The following is a 22,185-nucleotide window of genomic DNA, read 5'->3' as shown; positions in this document are numbered from 1 at the left end:
TGTGGTCATCAAAAAATATGGAATCACCTGATAGCATGAAATAGCCGTGAAAGTAAGGGCTTATCTGAGTACTTGTGCAAGTAAAGAAAGGGTATGGATTAGCTTCTTCGGCTGCCAAATTTCACCTTTCAAGTTGGTATGATGCTAGTTTTGTCTGCTTAGTTTGAGGCAGACACTCTGACCAGTGAAGGATTTTGAAGTGATATTTTTTGCATTTCTTCTAGAACTGGTAACATAGAAAGTAGGATCAGGGGCGGAGGCATGTGTGGGCAATTGCCAACACAGAACCACAAAAAGTGCTTATCTCCATATTGATACCTTCATACAATTTTTTTTTTTTGTATTTACATATGGATACCCCATAAAAATTTAAAAACTTATTACTAGTGACCCTTGGCCGGAAGTTTCTGGCTCCATCCTAACTTCTGGTCATAAGTTTTGTTGCAACATCAACAAAGTGAAAAGACTATGAAGGCTGAAATATCTTTCTGTTGCCCAAAAAATGCTCTGAAATGACACTGAGCTTGACGGGGCTAATCCAAAGTTCCCATCAATTGGTAACCATGCCCTTAGTTGGACTTAAACAACTTTAACAACTGTTCTAAGCCTTCAAGCGAGTCACATAAAGAATGAATCGTCCTGAAAATGGGGTGAACCAGTTATAAAACCTTTTGAACCGGTCTAAAAGGGACTGAACTTATTTAGAACCCCTTGAATCACTAACAACTACATATGAATCGGCTTCCACAACTATATGAACTAGTTTGAAACCTCTTGAATTGGTTCGAAACCTTTATGAGCCAGTTAGAAATTTCGGAGAACCAGTCCTAAACTTTTTTGAACTGGACAAAGAAACCAAGGGCTGGTCTAAAAATGAGATGAACCCGTTTCAAGGAAGAGTGAAACATTTTCTGAAGAAATAAATCTGTTCCAAATTAAAGAAAGGAACTGGTACACTATATATTGCGTTGGTCCATCTTTAAAAATCTTGATTTGTAAGACCATAACCTTATAAGTCATATTCAATTAAACTGGATCAGATCCTTAACAGGTCCTGAGTTTACAAACTAGATACCTGCCTGATCCAAAATTAACTGGACTTGCATCCAGTATCTAGAACGTGACATCCAAACCTCATTCTCAACTAACCGGATCTGGGAATCGGGACAACTGAATTTGGACCGGGGTAAGATGCATAATCCCTCATTGGTCAATCCAAAAATGGACATTATCATAGATCTTGTGTCTTTTGTTTGATTCTGAAGCTTTTTATCACGTCTTTATTGTAGTCAGTTCAATCATGCAAATGTGAGTCAAGAAAGCAAGATTTCCTACCCCACCAAATAAATTAGAACTGACAATCCAATTCGTATTAAAACTACATGTCTAGGCGTAGATTATGGAAGTGGGGCAGACAACTTACCTCGATAGAAGCTCCAATGTTGCTGGTATACAAGGGCTTGATCAGGGAATGACGCTGGACACAGAGACTGAAAACTACATTCAACTACCACTCTTGACAAAACAGTACCAACTTAATGATGAAAATCTTGTTTTTGTCAGTGTTGATCGTGCTTACATTCACATTCCTTCACCACCAAGAACTATATCACATGGATGGAAGTTGGAGAGAATAACCATTCCCTCTATTAGGGAACATAACTGGGTGTAGCTTATCGCAGGTGAACCTAGAACTCAAGATGCAACACGATTCCGGGTGAGCAAGAGTGTTATCATACCGCCCAGGCGGAGCCCGATCCCGAGCCCTCCTTTTTTTCCATACCCACAGGGTCGAGAGCTATGTCAGCGCAATTTTCGTATGCTTCAACTTGCATGTGAGACCCACCCCCTTACAGTATAGGAGCATAACCCCCTATGGGGACGAACTGGAAACATGCCTCCAATGCACCCCAAGAGGGCCTGTTTGAGATATGCCCTTCGGAACAAGATGCTAACTCAATTCATTCAATACTGGGTTTTAGTGTCTATGTCCATCATCATTATGTTTTTTTATTTTTCCATTTTACTTGGGGAAACCACCCTGATTATATAAATCGATGAAGATAAGGAAAATGCATGAGGCGATGAGATTGTACGTTAAGGCCGATGTCATCTCATCCTCGTTATATAAAATTTTACTGGTTCCGCCTGTAACTGCCCATAGTTCATGATAGAGAGAAGCAATCTTAAAAGACTATTTGGCAACGGTTCTCGTCCTGGTAGATACTCAATGCCAACGCTGTAAATGGCAAAGGCCAGGCTTAGCTGTCCACTGGAGTAAAGGTCGTTGCCAATAATCTCATTGTTGGACTGATTGGCATGCCAATAGGACTTCTTATTGTTGTGTATATTAATTAGTGATCTTGGTGCATAGTTCCCAACTTTTCCTTCTCTATAAAAGTTTTTTTTTTTTTTTCGAGTAATAAATCCCCAACTTTCCAACAGCGCCAATGAAAATTTACTGGCTCTGCCCTTGCTCAGAATCAGATAAGGTGTGGTAGGCGGAATTGAATTTCTATGTGCTGATGACTAATCTGACTTGTGCTCTTGGACAGCGTGTCATGACCTGGATTGAGTTCCGGCACCAAAGATTGATCCAGGCAGCAATGTAACAAACGGTAAGAGATGAGGAAGTGCATTTATGCCTTCTTCTTGTGGATGGAATTCTAAAATATCAAACAGCGGATGCAATAATATGTCCTGCCCATTGAATGGCCAAGTGAGAACCTTTATTAGTCTTGCACTCACTGGTGGAGCTAGAAATTTCTCATTATGGGGTACTGTTACTTTAAATTTTAAATTTTAAGAAGCATTGATATGCTTACAAAAAAACAAAAAAGTCTTTATACATAAATAAAACAAATTCTATGGGCTGGTGCAAGCAGTTAACCACAGTTGCCTGGCTCCACAACTGCTTGCATTGAATGAAGCTGAGTTTGCTCTGAAGCCCAGCTACTTTCTCTATTCAATCAAACAAGACGTGTTGCCAAGTCTATGTCTCTTTCTCCCCACAGAAAATACAATACACTATTAAAGGGCTAGATGAAGAGAGACCAACGACAGTATGTCAATGACCACCATAAGTTGCAATATTAATGAACAAACAAGAAGTTCATGGATATAATTTTTCATCACTAGAAAGTTTTGACATCTTACATTATGCGGACAAAATCTTGCGGTCGTCTCCCAAATGCAGGTTGATACAATAACACATAATTTTATATATGACCAATTTGGTGCAAGTTGATACAATAACATATAATTTTATAGATGACCAATTTGGTGACTATTGCTTCCATTCTATTGACAGACTTCAATTTTCTAGCAACAAATGCATGAGGTGAGATTGAACCAATAAATAGACATTAATTGACTAAGGAATTGGGAGACAGATATGGTTTTAATTGAGTGTAGGGTTTTGTGGGCTGACTTAGACACGATTTTAATTTCATATATATATATATATATATACACACGGCCAATTTGGTGCAAGTTGATACAATAACACATAATTTTATATATGACCAATTTGGTGACTTGCTTCCATTCTATTGATAGACTTCAATTGTCTGACAACAAATGCATGAGGTGAGATTGAACGAATAAGTAGACATCAATTGACTCTAAGGAATTAGGAGACAGATCTGGTTCTATATATATATATATATCACAAAACCCTACACTCAATTAAAACCATATCTGTCTCCTAATTCCTTAGAGTCAATTAATGTATATAACACATGTGACCTCTCATGCATGTGTGACATGGGCGGAGACACGCGTATGCGCCCCATGGAGCTCACTCTTTCAAACTTTAATTTTGTGTTGAAACTTAGGTGAACTTGGATCCGCTTAATTATATAGAGTAGGCCCATGAAAATTTGTTACCTATATACTTAGTACTCCATGAAAAAAATTTCTGGTTTCATCCCTGCTGTGTAACAGGTCTTTTCACCATTTCAGAAATGTTTGGCAATACGTGCGGAACGGTTCATGAGGTCAATAACGTTTGACCAATATTATTCTGACAGAAACTGTCAAGAGTAAACGCAACTGACGGTTTGGCCCCTTTAAAAGGCTACTTTTTCCCAAGCCCTATAGTCGATAAATCAAGCTCCTACGCATTTTTTTTTAGTTGTAAGAAAAATAGCCACATAAATCATGTGATACTAAGGTTCAAAAATTTTGTAAAAGTCATTGTTCGATTTCGTTTAACTAAAGCCATTAATTTTATTGTTTATATATAAGAAAACATGTCAAGTGAGTCAACTGCTATATGGTTGAACACATTTGGTCATATTCATATAGTTTGTCCTGCGTACTCCAAACTAAACATAAGTTCAATCACTGAATTTGAAGCAGTATGGTCGATCGCCAAAATGTTCCTGAGAAACACGGCTACATCAGTCTTTCTATGTAATTACCTGACATCGTAAAACATTAACTTCAGTTACTTAACACAGTTTTAACACAACAGGTATGTATGCACATAGCAAATGGTACATTATATATTTACTTACTACTTTAGCTCGCGCAAGGAGTGATGTTATCATGAGAATCAAATCGTATGTTTGGTAGCAACTTATTGAATTCATTTGATTAGTGCAAATGATAGGATGTCACGAGTTCAAACCCAGGCGAAACATGAAGGGTTTATTTTGCTTCAATATGCTGAGTTCTCAAGCAGGAAAAGCTTTCCTGCCCATATATAAGAACCGATGTAGTGGAAGTAAAATAAAGTTGGTCCTCTAAAAGGTTTTCAATAGTAAAAACGTCATCCAGGGGCAGAGGCAGGTCTCGGCACCGTATGTATGGGCAATTGCCCACACATGTCAACAAAAAATGCTCATTTATATATTTATAATTCAGTACATATTGGTGTCTCATGAAAATTAATGAGCACTCCGCCTCTACATCATCAATGGACCGTATGTAACAACTAATGGAGAGAAGGACCAATCTCTGCACACTCATTGAACGGTTTAAGTGAGAGATGTGGCTGTGATATTAATTCCAAATTCACTTTCATGCCGTATGCGCCTCTTTCAAGACATCTAGTTTATGTGAGTTCATATAGGTAGGTGGTCTACATGCACACGCTATTATGTGACCGTATTTATGAATTCTCTCACATACAGATTAGTAGGTGCGATACCTTTTTTCACACAATTACGTTTTAATTTTCGTCAATATTACTGACGGTACAATGCAGTCTGCAAAATTGCACTGTTTACAGATGGGTATGCTGACGTCAGTATAAGAAATACAGTGACAGCTATTGTCCGTCGATAAATGTTTTGAATTTACTAACAGTCAAGCCGTAAGTACAGATCGAAAAATTTTACCGGCGGCTTCTTCCCGTTCTTGTATTTGAGTCGTACTAACGTCGTTTTTTTTTAGCGTCAGTAAGAGTGTCACTGACAGTCTCCACACTTATGGAATGCTATATCCGTCAGTGATCCTTATATTGACGGCTTTGTACTCTATACTGATGGGTTCTGCCTGTCAGTAAAGTTTCGTTTTCTTCCTTTTTTTTTTTTTAGTGGTTTTCCAACAAAGAAGAGGACCTTGTTTATATCTTTAGGTTTTGCTTTTCACGGGTTTAATTGATTCTCCACTTAAGGCAACCAAGTTCAAACTTTTCCTGGAATTGCACTTTGACAAATTCATTTTTGGCGTGATCAGCCCCTTGCTATTTTGATCAAGGTGGTACAGATTAGTACCATAGAATTCTGCTCTAGAGCTTTATGTTATTTGGTAGACATTGTAAGCTACCACTTTGACCCATTTATTTGCATCTCTGATTATTGGGACGAGGCATGGCTTAATATCAATAATGCAGCCACTATTCTAACGATCTGTTGGTAGGTGAAGGATAAATTGGCGAAAAGAAAAAGCTCCTTTTCTCAGGGCGGTTTTTACTTTTTAAAACTTTAAACTCTAAATTTTAGAGAGTGTTTGAAATGGTAAATAATAATGCATAAGACAAATGTACTACAACGTCGGGATCGATATACCCTCCTTTGAAACTTGAGGAAAGACATCCCATGACCTCTTGTTCCAAACTACTAGTTTTTTAATAATTATATATTTTTGGGTTCCAAGTGAGGGCCTGAGGCTACTATCTCTGTCTCCAGGGCCTATATAAGGGTGAAGTTGGAAATTTTTCATGAGGAGATTGAATAATGGTTTTAAAATTTTGACAGGACACATAAATTTTTTAAACATTTATATGTAAATTTTTATTTAATTTAACCCAGACCCAAGATGAGTGATTATGAATATTGGGTTTCTATGGAAGTTGAGTTGGATCTATTTACATCGAAAGTAGAAGCAAGTGTAGGTAATATGTTGGCAATTCGCACACATACCTACCAAAAATCGATGCCGGGAAATTGCTTCGATTCATCAATTGATCGGCAAATATGTTTAAAGGAATTATATATATATATATATATATATATAGATATATATATATATATATATATATATTCTCTAAATGCATATAATGATAATTTGTAACGATTTATAACTGATTTAAAGGTGAATTGCTGAATTATCCGATTAAACCGAATCTGCAGTTTGGCTAATTCAATTCAATTTTCGACTTTTAAACGCAAATAAGCTTTGTTTACACTGTCCGGACATGACGTTTAATGAGCCACATACACTTAATTTGGTGTAAGACCTGCCTATACTGATTTGAAAGAAACACGTAGGCAGACGGAAGAAATTAAGATCGACATCTATGGTTTGCGGGTCCATCGTGTCTGATCACCAGCGATATATATGACCCACTAAACAGCTCCGGCCATCAGAACCATACTTGGTTACGTGCGGTGCATGGTGCACAGTTTTTAATGCACAACATGTGTTTCTTAGCGCCACTTTTATTGGGATCATGACGGAAGCTGGTTATATATACAGTCCTTGTGTGAAATTTCATGCACCATTTTAATAATAACAAAAAATATTCATGATTAATACAAAAAAAGCTTCTTATAAAGACAAAAAAAAGAAAACCACAAAAAAAAAACTTGGGGGTTCAATAATTGTTAGTTTGTATATTCATATCGTTATAACCAATATATTCCTTTACAATAAAAAAAACGTTTTCATTTTTTTGTTTCCCATAACATTATCTCGTAAATATTTTATTTTCTCATAAACATTACCTGATACTTATGTTTGGCATTATCTCATATATTCGTCTATAATTTCATTATTTCATAAGTATTTTATTATCCCATAAATATTATCTCACATATTTATGTTTAACGTTATCTTATACATCCAAGTATTTTATTATCCCATAAATATTATCTCACATATTTATGTTTAACTTTATCTCATACATCCGTCTTTATCTCATTATTTAATAAATTTTTTGTTATCTCATAAATATTATCGCATACTTATTTTGTTATTTCATACCTATTTGTTAGCTGACATACATGCATATGCAATGTTTGAGCATGAAAATATATGTGCATATTAGTAGTAGGGTTTACATCCAGCATATGCTTGTTACACACATGGGGGCAACGTACAGAACTCGATTCCACTCTTAGTAGAAGGCATTCAACAGGGCAATTGGTGTTGCTATCATGGTGGTCGAACCACATAAAATATCGTGTGGTTCCTCTTTCCGATTGTTTTATCTCTTCCTTCCCTATGTTTTCATTCATACCACCACTTTCACCCCTTTTCCTTTCAAGCATATGATGAAAAAACCCTTGATACAAAAACCCCATATTTTAGATCTTAAAATCATATCATGTCATGACTTGGTTTGAAAGATCTCAACTTGCCCCTAGCAACTTCGATTATAACTCCAAAAAGGTTAGCAACTATGACATCCAACTACTTAATAACTCATTTTCATAAGTTTTTCAAGATTCTTCAAAATCTTAGATTAGTGACTAAACTTTCGAGTTGTTACACATCAGATCTAAGTTGTAAGGCAACCAAACATAGCATTTTTGGCCTGACCAAGGTGGCAAAACCTTAGTGGTCAACTTTTCTAAAAGACCGTATATATCCTAGTGAGTTGTCAGCTCACAATATATGACAAAATGTAGGACCACTGATCTATAGTTTCAGGAAAGAGGTCACTAATTGCTATTGCTCTCCATAATGGAGAGCCATACAGTGATAAATCAAAAAGTTTTGAAAAATTTGTCGGTAGTTTAAAAAATCAAGTTATTGATCATCAAGAAAAAGCACAAAGCACCCTTGCTGAAGGGTTCTCCACACAGACACAAGCAAATCAATAATAGTAAACTTTTAAGAAATTTTCGTGCGCCAATATGACAATAAAAATGCCCATTGATTAATTAAAAAAACCTTTTGTAGGAACAAAAAAAAACCTAAAAAAATTAAAAAACTAAAACAAATATTTTTTTTAGATAATTTCCAAAATATCTTAACCCCTATCTTGTTTTCTTTTTGGGTCGGCGCCAGCCAACTGCCAATGATCAGCTGGTGGGGGCGTCCTATAAGAGCGCAAAAGGTAGCCATTTTTTAGTCTTTATTTCGATTGCTGATCAGATGGATCAAATTACAAAATAATTCATCTCCCATAAAGAAAATTTTGTTTTGACTCTGTCTGTAGCATCACTCAAAGAAAGAGGCGGAGTGTACAGTAAGGGCCCAATAATTTATCGGCATTGACCTGTTTCCAACTAATCACATAAACTCTAGTCAACAAAACAGGTGTGCTCGATCTCTTTCACTTCCTCTCTATTTATCGGCAGAGTCTGCAGATTTTTGAGTGCAAGCACCACCAAGCGAAAGCAAAAGCATCTGCTCACAAACTGCTTGCTGGCAATGGGAGAAGCTCCATGGATGGAAGTCTCAATGGAGGCCCTGAAGAGTATAGCTCTGTCAGACATTGCCATCTCTCTGGTTGGCCTCTTTATTTTTAGCACTGTCAAGAACAGGCTGACGTCCAAGGGCGTCATGCACTGGCCTGTGCTGGGTAGCTACCCTGCCCTCATCCTTCACTTGCATGAAGTGTTTGAATACGTCACTAGGGTCCTCGTTCAAGCCGGTGGAACCTTCCCCTACACTGGCATATGGAAGACTGGTGCATTCGGTCTTGTCACTGCCGACACTGCCAACGTAGAATACATGCTGAAGACCAACTTCAAGAACTACCCCAAGGGGAAGTACTACAGGGAGAGGTTCTCCGAGCTGCTCGGCGACGGCATCTTTAACGCCGACGACGAGATGTGGAAGGTGCAGAGGAGGGCGGCGAGCGGAGAGATGCATTCGGCGAGGTTCGTGGAGTACTCGGCCAAGACAATCGAGGAACTGACGCACAAGAAGCTCATCAAGTTGGCGGAGAAGCTCAGCAGGGACGGCCGGAGCGTGGACCTGCAGGACGTGTTCCTGCGCTTCACGTTTGATAACATATGCATCGCCGCGTTAGGCGTCGACACCAGATGCCTTGCCGTCGACCTCCCTGAGGTTCCTTTTGCTCGTGCCTTCGAGCGCGCCACTGAGAACACCTCTTTCAGGTCACACTGTTGCCATTTTGCATATGTGTGTATGCGTGCCCATGCATGCGTGAGGGGAGGTTTAGGACCATTTTATTGATGAAATACTTAATTAACTTACGCTAATTCAACTCTACAGTCGGTATTTCTAATCGAATTTACAGTGCCGATCAATGCAGTAGTAACGATGTTTATAAAAGGTTTTCATATAATAATGTTTTAATAAAGAAAGTGAACGAGAGGTCGGGGTAAACCTAGAAATTATTCTCTGGGCCCAACAACAATTTTCAGAACTTTATAGGGGTAGAATTTCTTAAAATTTTAAATGGTAAAATTTTATTTGTTCAAAACACTTGTTCTTGATCACTTCTTGTATTGCTCCGTAGACCTTGCAACTCCATTTCAAAGCAGACAGTTCAATTTTATATGGATCCTTGCTGCTAATTCTCAGAGTAGTTTCTTAACTATCTTGGTAATCATGAATTTCAGGTTCACAGTTCCGCCCCTTGTTTGGAAGGCAATGAGGTATTTTCAGATCGGCTCAGAGAAGCAGCTCGCAGAAGCAGTTAAGGAAGTCCACGAATTCGCGGAGAAGACGGTGTTGGCGCGACGAATCGAGTCGAAGAAACTCGGCGGTCTAAGCCACCGCTCTGACCTCCTATCAGTTCTCATGGAGGTCCATAATCCTCTCTATACAGACAAATTCTTGAAAGATTTCTGTATAAGCTTCATTCTAGCCGGCCGTGACACCAGTTCCGTCGCATTGGCATGGTTCTTTTGGCTCCTCCACAAAAACCCAAACGTAGAAACGAGGATTCTTGATGAGATACACAGTGTTCTAAAGCAAAGAGATGAACTCAATCTCGGCCAGATGGGCACCAATGACAATATAGTTTTCACACCAAATGAACTGAAGAGGATGGAGTACTTGCATGCCGCACTGTCAGAGTCTCTGAGACTGTATCCTTCTGTTCCCATAGAATTCAAGGAGGCACTGGCAGATGATGTGTTCCCAGACGGTAACAGAATAAAGAAAAGTGCAAGGATTTTCTATTCCATATACTCAATGGGCAGGATGGAATCAATATGGGGAAAGGATTGTGGGGAGTTCAAACCGGAGAGATGGATCAAAGAAGGGCAGTTCGTGAGTGAAAGCCAGTTCAAGTATGCTGTGTTCAACGCAGGCCCAAGACTGTGCTTGGGGAAGAAATTTGCATACAACCAGATGAAAATGGTGGCTGCTTCCCTTCTGTTGAGGTACTCTGTTTGCGTCGTCAAGGACCATCCGGTGAAGCCCAAATTGACTACCACTCTTTACATGAAGAATGGACTCCAAGTACTGTTCAAGCCAAGGCCCTCCTTCCGGCAGCTCATGCCGGCATCATAATCCAGTTACTGATGACGTAAAAACTCAACATGAAAAGCATGCCTGATTGCTAAGTTGTGGAATCATGTATCCGAACTTCTTGTTGCTGCTTCTCTTATTTGTTAAATAAAAGGAAGACAACACAAGAAATAAATCTGAACGTGGTTGATTTGTTAAAACCTATGTCCACGGTCTCTGTAAACTCTTTCTTATCGTTTGAGAGATCAGTTACATGTTTCATTACCTATTGGTGATGCATTGCAAAGTTGATGCTTTACTTTCTCATTTGGTAGCACGATTTTAGGCTTCACGATTTTAGGCTCATGAATAGAAGCGTATCACTAGATGTGACCACCAGATTTGCATCATTTGAAAACTTTACGTCATTTGGAAACTCTATCATCAACAACTAATAATTCATCTTCGCTTAAGAATGGTCGGATCATCAACAACAAATAACTCATCTTCACTTGAGAATCTAGCAAGATCGACCATAGCAAGTTTCGGCATTCGATCTTGTGCTTACCCGTTTTGTCACGGGGCCATCTAAGAGCGTTCTAGTCTCCTATGACAACAGATATTCTTCACCACCATTGCTAATTCCCATGAAATCAACTCTCTCCATATTTTCTCAAGTAGCTGTTCACCAAAAAATCTTAGCCACGTTGGTATCTTGATTTAGATTCCTCATCAGCCAACAGTCTTGATAAATCAGATGAAAAATAATTCTTCGGGGAGAGAGAGATAGAGAGAGAGATTTTGGGGACGAGAGAAGCACGCAATAAGCGCCCATATCAACTTTAGTGTGGACAATGAACGCGTTGCCCTGTTTGTCTGTCCAACTAATCACATAAACTCTAGCCAACAACAGTGAACAACTCTGAAAAAACTTGATTTTTCTCATTCCTGATCAGCCAACAATCTTGATAGACTAAATTACAACATAATTCATCTCCCAAAAGAAAATTTTGATTTGACTCTTTCTCTACCATAAAGAAAAAGAAGCGTACAATAAGGGCCCCATAAGTTAATTTGGACTGGTAATGCATTGACATGTTTCCAACTATTCACAGAAACTCTAGTAAACTAAAGAGGCTTCACTTTCTCTCTATTTAGTCAACTAAAGAACCTTCAGCCTTCCTTTAAATGAAGTTGAGTTCGGCTCTGACGTTCATCTACTCTCTACTCAATCAAACAAGGCTTAATGTTAAAGGGTAACAAACAGGTAGGTGAAGAGACAGACGTACTGTCAATCAACCAACGTAAATTGCAAAATCAATTGCAAAATCAAACTAGAAGCCCATGGACAACAAATGGCTGAAAGTTTTTGTTTTCTTACATCAAAGGGGGAAAGGAAAGTGAAAATATGCAGGATTATGCATATTAAAAATCTTGATTCTTTGTTGGGTTCCGAATAATCAATTTGAAATAGAGATGTCGACTTCCCAATGTAAGTTGGTACACGCAGAGTCACCAAGATCAATTTGGTGACACTTGCTTCAAATGTTCTAATATTGATAGATTTAAATTATCTATGAATAAATGAATTATTAGTTGAGAATGAAACAATAAAAAGAAAATGACTGGGTGATATTATATTATTATTTGGTAGCCTGAATAAATGCGATATATATACATATATAGATTGAATGGTGATTCTATTTTTTTAGAGTTACCTAACCGACTAACAAAGGCGATCCAATCTAACATGATAGAAGGTTAAGAGAAAAATGTAATGGGTATTCATCTATTTGTTTTAGAATCACCCAACCATTTAACCAGGACTGTCCAATTTAGCATGATGAACGGTTAAGAGAAAAACAAGGAGAAAATGATGATGGACGTTTTCTTCATGTAATATTAGTTCCTATCTTTTTTTCTTTCATGTTTTTCTCTCAACCATCCATATGCATTAGATAAACGTCATTGTTAGATGTCATAGTAATTATGGATAGCTAGAGTCACCATTTACTTGAATGGTGCAGATTCCTTCTACTGTCAAGATGGAATGCATTATACCAAGGTGCATGCTATGAGAGGCCATAGGAATGCTGCGGCTAAAACCAGCCGTAACCTTTGAGGCTGTAAATTCTTCCAAATCTTGAAGTACTGTAATAGGACTGTATCACCCCAAATTTTTTCAAGCCCAAAATCTAACTCGTTGATCCAAAATCCAAGTTCAAATCCAAATCAAGTATTTCAGACCTATTTGCCCCTCATTTTGACAAAAAAAACCTCACTTTAGAAAGCAATTTTGGTCTTTTTGGTGAACAAGACTCATTTGCCCTTCATTTTGATAAAAAAAAACCTCATTTTAAAAGGTGATTTTGGTCTTTTTGGTGGGCAAGACCTATTTGCCATTCGTTTTAACAAAGAACCTCCTTTTATAAGGTGATTTTGGTTTTTTTGGTGGTTAAGACCCATTTGCCTTTCATTTTTATAAGGAACCTTCTTTTAAAAGACGATTTTGATATTTTTAGTGAGTAAGACCCATTTGTCCCTCCTTTTGACAAAAAAACTTCCTTTTAGAGGAAGATTTTAGTCTTTTAAGTGGACAAATGCCCAAGTCATTTAAAAAGAAATTTATAAGCCTAGTAGCTATTCACACACATTTTCAAACCATTTTTTTTTCAAAATAATTCAAATTTATGTGAAATTCGGATGAAAATAGGGTGAAATTAAAAAAAAAAATTCAAATTTGGGTTTTAGCTTCAAAATCCTCTATAAATACCATCCACTTCTCCCCTCTTGGGCAAGATTAACCCTTGAGAGAAACTCTGTATATTCATACTTCAAGACTTAAGTTTCTCTTGAGCTCTCTATCTCTCTTTTTTCCTCTCTCCATTTTTCTCTCCAACTTAAAGCTAGCTACAACCCTCTTGGAAGCATCATCTTGGAGCTTCACTTAAAGGGGATCTTCAAGTGAAGGTGTTGATCTTTCTTAGGTCATTTCTCATTAGAGGTATGTAATCATCATCTCTCATTTCTCTCTTTCAAGTTGTTGTTATTCTTTCTCTTCATTAATATGTTATTATTATTATGTTATTTATTTTTCTTGAACATAGTAACACTCAACATCTTTTTAGAGACAATAAGCTATTTTTAGAGACAATAAGCTATGCTCAAGTGCACCAGAAGCATGAGAAGATTAGATGATATTTGATTTTATGATTAAATAATGTTCTTTCAAGTATTCTTGTTGTTATTGTTCTTTCTCTTCATTAATATGTTCTTGCTATTTCTTTTTCTTGAATATAGTCTTGTTGTTGTTTTCATTTTCTCCTCTCATCTTCATCTCTTCATAGCCAAATGAGATAACCTTCAACCTCTTTTTTAGAGACAAGAGGCTATGCTCAAGTGTACTGGGAGCATGAAAAGATGAGATAATCTTTTATTTCATGATTGAATCATGTTTTCTCTTTTATTGAACGTAGTGTTATCTTCCTTTCTTCATTTTCTTCTCATCTTTATCTCCACATGGCCAAAAGAGATAGCACTCAGACTCTTCCTAGAGACAAGAGGCTATGCTCAAGTGCACCAGAAGCATGGAAAGATGAGATGATCCTTCATTTCATAGTTATATCATGCTCTCCTTTCAAGTTGTTTGTATTGAGGAACCCTAATGAGTGCCTCGTTATATTGTTTGTTTTCTTTTATACCCAACAGTGAAATAAATATATCCTTTATAACAACTAAGTATTAACATTCTATGTTTATTTATAAATCATAGTTTTCAAAACATTTTCAAAACTAACCTCTTAATACGGTCTTAGGGACTTAGCTTAGACTCTTGCATGGGTCCAAACTCCCATCCAGCCTACATTAAACTTGAAGTTGGTAATCTTAAGTTATTTATTGATTTATAATCTTGTGAAGGCACGTATGTATATACATATATATCCATGCACACATGATGATCCCCCCATCTTTCTCTCTCTGTGCTTTCACTTTCCATTTTATGAATTTTCATATATGCATGAATGTGTATGCATATGTGCTCTATTTCCTCTTTTGAAGACAAATATGTCCACTTACAAAATTTCTTATACATATCCATATATACGTACATATATTTTTCTTTTCCTCTAAAACATGTCTTTTTCTCTTCAAATTAATACATTTTTTTCTCTTAAACTTTCATATATGTGTATATGTGATGGTATGTACACATATATGCATGTCTTTCTTTATCTCTCTCACATTCTGTTCATAAGATTGTTTTATCACTTACATTCTTTTAACATTCTCCTCTCACGATCTTTCTATTTACCAACTTCATTAATACCACAAACCAAGTAATGACCCAATATTAGAATCATGTTTTATGGTCTACAATTTTTATCATTTTTCAAAAACTTTTCATTCTTATATACCATAATTATAGCAACAAAATCTTATATGTATGTTGTGGTAGGAATGACCTTAGATGAATGTTGTGGTAGGAATGTTTTACATTCTTTCAATCATATAGGATAAATGCAACTATGCATTCTCACCCACTTTATTTCACTTATTATCATAAGCACATATACAAAAGAACTTAAGCAAGATGAGATGAAGTAATAACTAAGTGGTAACCGAATTAAAGCAAAATCTCAAACCTACTTAAAGTCTTAAGAAAACCCTAAAGTTGTTTCAAAATGATTTCACAAGTTTTTCAAATTATATTTACTAATTCTACTTTTTCCTCAAAACATTTCACATTTTCAAGCAACTCTTCAAGAATATTCTCAAAAGTTTGAAATATCAAACTTTCAATATTTTCTACACTGCATATAGAATCAAAATGATATTTAAGTTAAAATAAAATGCATCAATGATTAACATAGCTTTTGGATTGATTACTCCCGGTGAAGGCACCAGGAATGATCAATCCTTGTACTGACGGGCGAGTCCCTTTCCTTTCTTATTTCAAAACAAAACTCAATTTTTTGGAGCACTCCAAAACCAATGAAAATTTTGGGATGCAAATAGATTGCGACCGTGATGGGACCCGTCATCGTTTGTCTATGATTATAATTGATGCATTTTCCAATAACTTGAATATCCTCTATTGCCAATGATAAAGCATGTCCCTACTTTAGCCTTTAACCCCATTGGCGTTTCATTACATTTCTTGGTGATTGTATTTGATTTCTTGCATATAAGACTAATTGAGAAGGATCAATCATGTTCACTTAGATCTAGGATCAAATATAACCGTTCTCAATTTAAGAGTTGTTTGAAGACAATGTTCGCTCTTCTATTTATTATAATCATCATCTTAGGCAACATTGTATTAGAGACTTTGCATGATTTCTCATATTTCATAATTCCTTATATCTATTTGTCCCGGTCATCGTGTTGTCGGCTTGGTCTTAGGTGGTAGTACAAGACTAAACCTTACAACTAGACACACCTTGGGCGGGAAAGCCCCCTCGTTAGTACCAAGAGTGGTAATTTGTGGTATATCAATGAGCGATTAAGAAGAAGTTGATGAACCTTACTCTTACTTGCCTAAAGTAGAATCTATGCTAGTACTAAGCCATTTGACTAAGGTATATAAGCATAACTTGACATTGGACCATCGTGACACAAAATTATCTCAATTAGGTACCCATATTCATTTTCTACGAAAATTATTTCAGACGACATATGGATATGCATAAAACCTTGTGTGATGTTTTACAACCTCATGCATATCTCTACCTCAGGTTGTCTTGGTCAATCTAGTCAAACTTTTTACTAATTCAATATTCATCCTTTAGAGTCATAATTAAAGATGTATTCTTTTCAACGTGACGTCACATTCCCTTATGATCATATCCTCCTTGGGAAGGACTCGAACGGTCCACTTACATCTCTCTTGAGTCTAAACCTTTGGCTCCTGAATGGTATCGGTTTTGGCATCCCACATTCTCTCGAATGTGTCCTTACTTTGAAGAATGTGGGCTAGAGATAGTGGCAGCTGTAGGAATGCTGTCAGTTGATGGAAATTTGGTACATGCAATCACCGAGCGTTGGAACCCAAGAACCTCCTCTTTTTAGTTTTTATGAGGAGAAATGACAATATTACTAGATGAATTTGCCGAAATATTAGACCTTCCTACCCTAACTTGTAACCCAAATGATTTATTAGAAAAACAATTCCTTATGAACCAACCAAGGTCAATGTGAATGACCTCATTGCTGACTTTACTTGATGAAAAACTTGGCCTTTAGTAGAAAACAATGAAAACCAAAGCATCAACCTGAAAAATTTGTATGAAGAATTTGGAGCCTTTGTTGAACCTTCCACTTTACCTCAGAAAGTCATAAGAAGAATTAAACATTGCATGATGTTTTGCACAGTAGGAGTGACCCTTTTCACCAATGGAACTGACCTCCTAGATGTTCGTATTGCCCAATTTTTTTGGGTTTGGGGGCATAGTGGGACCCGACACTTGTCAGTAGCAATGACAACCTTAGCCTTCCTTTACCAAGGACTCACCATTAAACCGTTGGAGATATTGACTTCATAGAAGGATGCACATATAATTTGCAATTGTGGTTTCTAAAGCATGCGAGACCCCAAGCCAGCCTATTCAGAAACACTGATGGAGCATTGACAATTCTAGAACAACACCACCGTTTGATTGAGCAGTTAGATGGAAATGAGATCATTTGGGACTATTGTGTCTGTCGTCAGGGCCCACCTTATTACACTCACCATCCTCATAGGCGTACTACACTCTTGGGCCTCTATTTCATAATTGATTATTGTGTTGATAGATGCATGAGACAGTTCTCTCAAAGGAAAAGATGGTTTCCATGCATACACCAGTTGGAGCAATTCCTGAATTCGACCTCAGTTCTCCTCAATGGGTGGTAGTGTTTGCAGTAGCCCGACAAGAATGAAAGGTACAGATATCTTACACTTGGTTTGCAGACCCAGTGGTAAAGAAGGAATATGCCGAGTGATAGGATGCCAATCGACTACCATCCATCATTCCCTAAAAAGTTTATATTGTCAAACTTTGTACTCCTTATGTCGTCTTCAGTCATCATCATCTTTGTTGGTGTTTTCTTTGGTGTAACTTTGAAACTTTTAATGTGATATGAACCTTCATTTTGTCATTATTTTTGTTCAATAACTCTATTTTCTTGTGTCATAAGGTGAATACTTGAAAGCCAACAAGATGGTTGAAACTAGATCACAAGCTAAGCAGGCTCCTCAGAATGAGTCATCATCTTCTGAACTCCAGCTAGAAACACTTGGCCTCCCAGCAATCGAGCCAGAAAGTTATCATATGTTCCGTTTGTTCATGGAGCGATTCATGAGGGAGCAAGAAGAGCAAAAGACCTTGATGGTTACTGCAGAACCAGAGAATGAAAAGACTGCCAAGTAGAAAAGAAAGAAGAAGAAGAACAAGTCATCCCCTATAGATAAGGATGAAGATTATTTGAGTTCAGATTCGACAATTAGTAAGGAAGAAAAACCCCCGAATTGCTTCCTCTCAAGAAGAAAAAGACAACAAAGAAAAGGAAAAAGGAAAAAAAAAATTATGATAGAAAGATGCTCACCTAGCCCTATCACCGGAAGAGAAGCTCAAAAGGAAGAGAAAGCCAACCAAGTAAGACAAAAAGACCAAGAAGTACATCCCCAACAGTAGCTCGAACAGTAAGAGTTCTGAAGAGAAAGTAAAGGAGATCAAGAGCAAGAAGAAAAAGACCAAGCCAAAATTGGTCAAATCAAATGATGATGAAAGTTTGAGTAAGCACAGATTCTATGAAATGGAGAAAAGAATGAACAACCTTGAGCTTAGGGGAAAGAAAAAACGTTCATACTTATGTGAGGACTGCTACCTTGGCATTGAAAGGGACGAAGACGTGAAAGACTTGCAGAGAGAATTCATTAGATATGATCGAACCACTTGCCCACACGTTCATCTTTCAACCTTTTTCAATGATTGCTATAATATTCGGACAAATAATAGAGCTTTGTTTCAATATTTTCCAAGAAGTCTTGAAGGCATCGCCACACATTGATACAAAGAAAATGTCAACCCAATCGAGCTAAAGGAATTTGACAAATTGATTAACATGTTTGTCGAAAGATTAAAGCAAAATGCTCCTATGGCTCTATCCATCAGTACCATTTGCAGTCTCGTTAGAAACACGGAGAAAAGACTCGAGAATTCATCCAAAAATAGAGAATTCAATGCAATAAGATGAAGAAGCTCATTTCCAAGACACAAGTCTTGTCACTCATCAGGAAAAATCTTGTCCAACCCTTGAAAAGTCTCATCCACAATGCCCCGATCAAAACCTTTGCTGAGTTGATTGAACAAGCCAACTCAATAGAAGAAGGAATTGAGGAAGAAAATTTCGATGGAATTATGACTTCTAAGTATAAAGAAGATGGAAAGAAATGAGGAAGGACACTATTGCCTGTACACTTTATAGCCAATGCTGACATTAGAAAGGACCATGACAATAGCTATAAGCAGGACAAAGAAGTCACTGACAAGAAGAGTTCCCCAAAAGTGATGATGAAAGAAAGAACAAACACTCAGGCTGAGGCTATGACCAATAATTCACTCCTCTCAACCAGTCTCTTGAGATGATCCTGGAATACATTCTCGCCAAAGGCACTATTGTCTTGCCAAAAGTACCAGAGCCTCCGAAAATAATGGGAGGAAATAAAGAAAAGTTGTGCAAGTTTCATCGTGCCCCTGGTGATGACACTGAGGATTGTTTTGTCTTCAAAAATATTATTCAAGACTTTATCAACAAGGATCTCAAGATTTGTGATGATAGCACCCCCGAGATACTAAGGAATCTATTCCTTGACCACAAAAAGGCGGCAGTGGCCATGATCCCTATAGGCACTCCACTTTCGTATCATCCACAAGAGCACATTCAACCTTATATTGGAAGCGGTTCACACAAAGCCATGGTGGCAGACCAAGGTAAAGAACCTCTGAATTTCATTGCTATGATGAATGGCATGACAGAAAGTTCATCCAAGAAACTTCGTATGATTCCGAAGACTTTTATCTTATAAGGCGCTGAATCATCAGATGAAGATCCATGCTCTTTGGATGTTCTCCCCTTGGAAGAGCGTATGGTTGAGGGAGACTCGGTTCAAGCTTTTAAAAATCAGTCAACTACCTTCTCAGAAAAAGACCTCTCAAAATGAGAATATTTCCATGAAAATGCTTTTTACATTGTCGTTCAGGTCAATGGGATGACGGTGCCACATGTGTTGATTGATGGAGGAAGTGGCCAGAATAATTGTCCTGATCTCACGGCCAAAACATTAGGATTTCGTGAAGACAAATATCACTCAAATGATATCAAGATCTACGGATGTGATGGCCGAGGCATGAACAACAAAGGTACTCTCTACATGAACGTGACCATCGAAAATACAAGCCATCACATTGTGTTTCATGTGGTAGATGTGTCACCATCATATAACTTATTTTTGAGACGACCTTGGATCCACCAAGTACGACGAATCACATCCACTCTTCATCAATGTGTCGAATGGAATTTTGGCACATCAGTCACCACTATACGTGCTGAGGATCCAACCGAAAGGCTAGTACAACTAATAATCCCTAGGCCAATTGATCTAGTTGATGTACCCATCATAAGAACAACAAATGACAGACATTTGGAAGAATGGATGCAAAACATGAAAATAGGCGAATCATCTGAAAGTATCCATATTGTTTTGAGCAATCATGCAAGTTACCAAGAACATCTTTTATATGTTCATTTCACAAAAAATCTTAAAGGTTTTCAGTTGCTTCTAAAAGGCGGCTACCGTCCATTCACTGGCCTCGAAAAAAGTGAAAATGACATCTTGCAGTCGATTAGCATCCCTTTCCAAATGAACACGAGAGGACTGAGATATCATGAATGAATTTGAAGAAGATCTTAGGGGTTAATAGTATTCACTTTTGTTTCAAATCCTCTCATGAATTTTGCAATTTTAAACATCTTTTTGTCTAGTCTCATGAGAGGACCCATTCTATGAACTAAGAACTTTTTTTATACGCAATGCAATAAATCTTTTATTGTCAATTTTAATTTCATTCAACTCTTTGCTTTATCCTCTTTATAGGATGTCAGAACTCAATATGTCTCAGTTTATTCATTTTCCTTGGAAGTCCCCCCAGAAAGCATTTATCGAACAAACAGTCGATGAAATGGATTCTATAACAATACCCAAGTCAGAATTACCAGAATTCACTTAGATTTAAAAACAAAAACATCCATCTTCCTTGGTTAATGAACTAATTGAAGAGATTAATATTGGAACCAGTAAAGATCCTAAAATTTTTCAAATTGGCTCCAGTTTCTCGGTGGATGAGAAGAAAAGATTGGTGGATTTTCTTATAAGTAACAAAGAAGCTTTTGCGTGGACTTATGAAGATATGCCAGACTTAGACCCCCAGTTGGTCGAACATCGTTTGTCCTAAAATCCTAATTGTAAGCCGATTAAGCAAAAATTGCACTAGTTTGATCTTCAACTAGAAGGCCCTGTAAAAAGAAGGACTAGAGGACCTGCTAAAGGCAAAATTCATTTGTGCCATTAATTACCCCAAATGGTTGGTGAACATCGTGGTTGTCCCAAGAAAAATGGCAAAGTTAGGAGGTGCATTGACTTTTGGGACCTGAACAAAGCCATACCGAAGGATGATTATCCTCTTTCAAACATTGACCTATTGGTAGACAGTATTGCAGATCACGCAATGTTTTCTTTCATTGATGGATATTCGAGACATAATCAGATCAAATTAGCAGTCAAAGATCAACCTAAGACCATTTTTACTACACCCTGGGGCACTTTTTGTTACACGGTAATGCCATTTGGGTTGAAGAATGCTGGAGCAACCTATCAAAGATCCATAGCTGCCATCTTCCATGACCATATGCATAAAATCTTAGATGCGTATATCGATGACATATTGATCAAATCCAAGAGGAGAGAAGATCACATTGAAACTCTTTCCCAAGTATTTGAGAGACTTTTACAGTACAAGCTTCACTTGAATCCTCAAAAATATGTGTTTGGAGTTGAGCTATTGGCTTTCATGGTCAGTAAGAGGGGATTAAAATACATCTTACCAAAGCTAAGCCAATAAACGATATGCCACCACCTACCAATATTAAGGAGTTGCGAAGCTTGCAAAGACGAATCCAATCCATCAGACTATTCATTTTCAATCTGGCTATGAGATGTGAACCATTCAACCAGCTGATAAGGAAAGGCGTCAAGTTTGAATGGAGTTTTGAATGTCAACAGTCATTCAAAAGGATGAAGAAATACCTTTTAAATCCGCCAAT

At 37.3% G+C, this 22,185-nt stretch overlaps 1 protein-coding gene across 1 annotated transcript; it reads left to right on the top strand.

Annotated features, from left to right (window-relative positions):
- The first annotated feature begins 8,801 nt into the window (after nucleotides 1–8,801).
- LOC116249930 (cytochrome P450 86B1-like) lies at nucleotides 8,802–11,109 on the top strand. Its single transcript, XM_031623243.2, has 2 exons — nucleotides 8,802–9,521; nucleotides 9,990–11,109. Exons 1-2 carry the CDS (start codon nucleotides 8,830–8,832, stop codon nucleotides 10,885–10,887), a joined length of 1,590 nt encoding a protein of 529 aa, XP_031479103.1. The 5' UTR covers nucleotides 8,802–8,829; the 3' UTR covers nucleotides 10,888–11,109.
- The last annotated feature ends 11,076 nt before the right edge of the window (nucleotides 11,110–22,185 follow it).

This window comes from Nymphaea colorata, chromosome 3 (assembly GCF_008831285.2).
Source record: "Nymphaea colorata isolate Beijing-Zhang1983 chromosome 3, ASM883128v2, whole genome shotgun sequence".
NCBI classification, from domain to species: Eukaryota; Viridiplantae; Streptophyta; class Magnoliopsida; order Nymphaeales; family Nymphaeaceae; genus Nymphaea; species Nymphaea colorata.
This window is presented reverse-complemented; position numbering and strand designations above follow the sequence as displayed.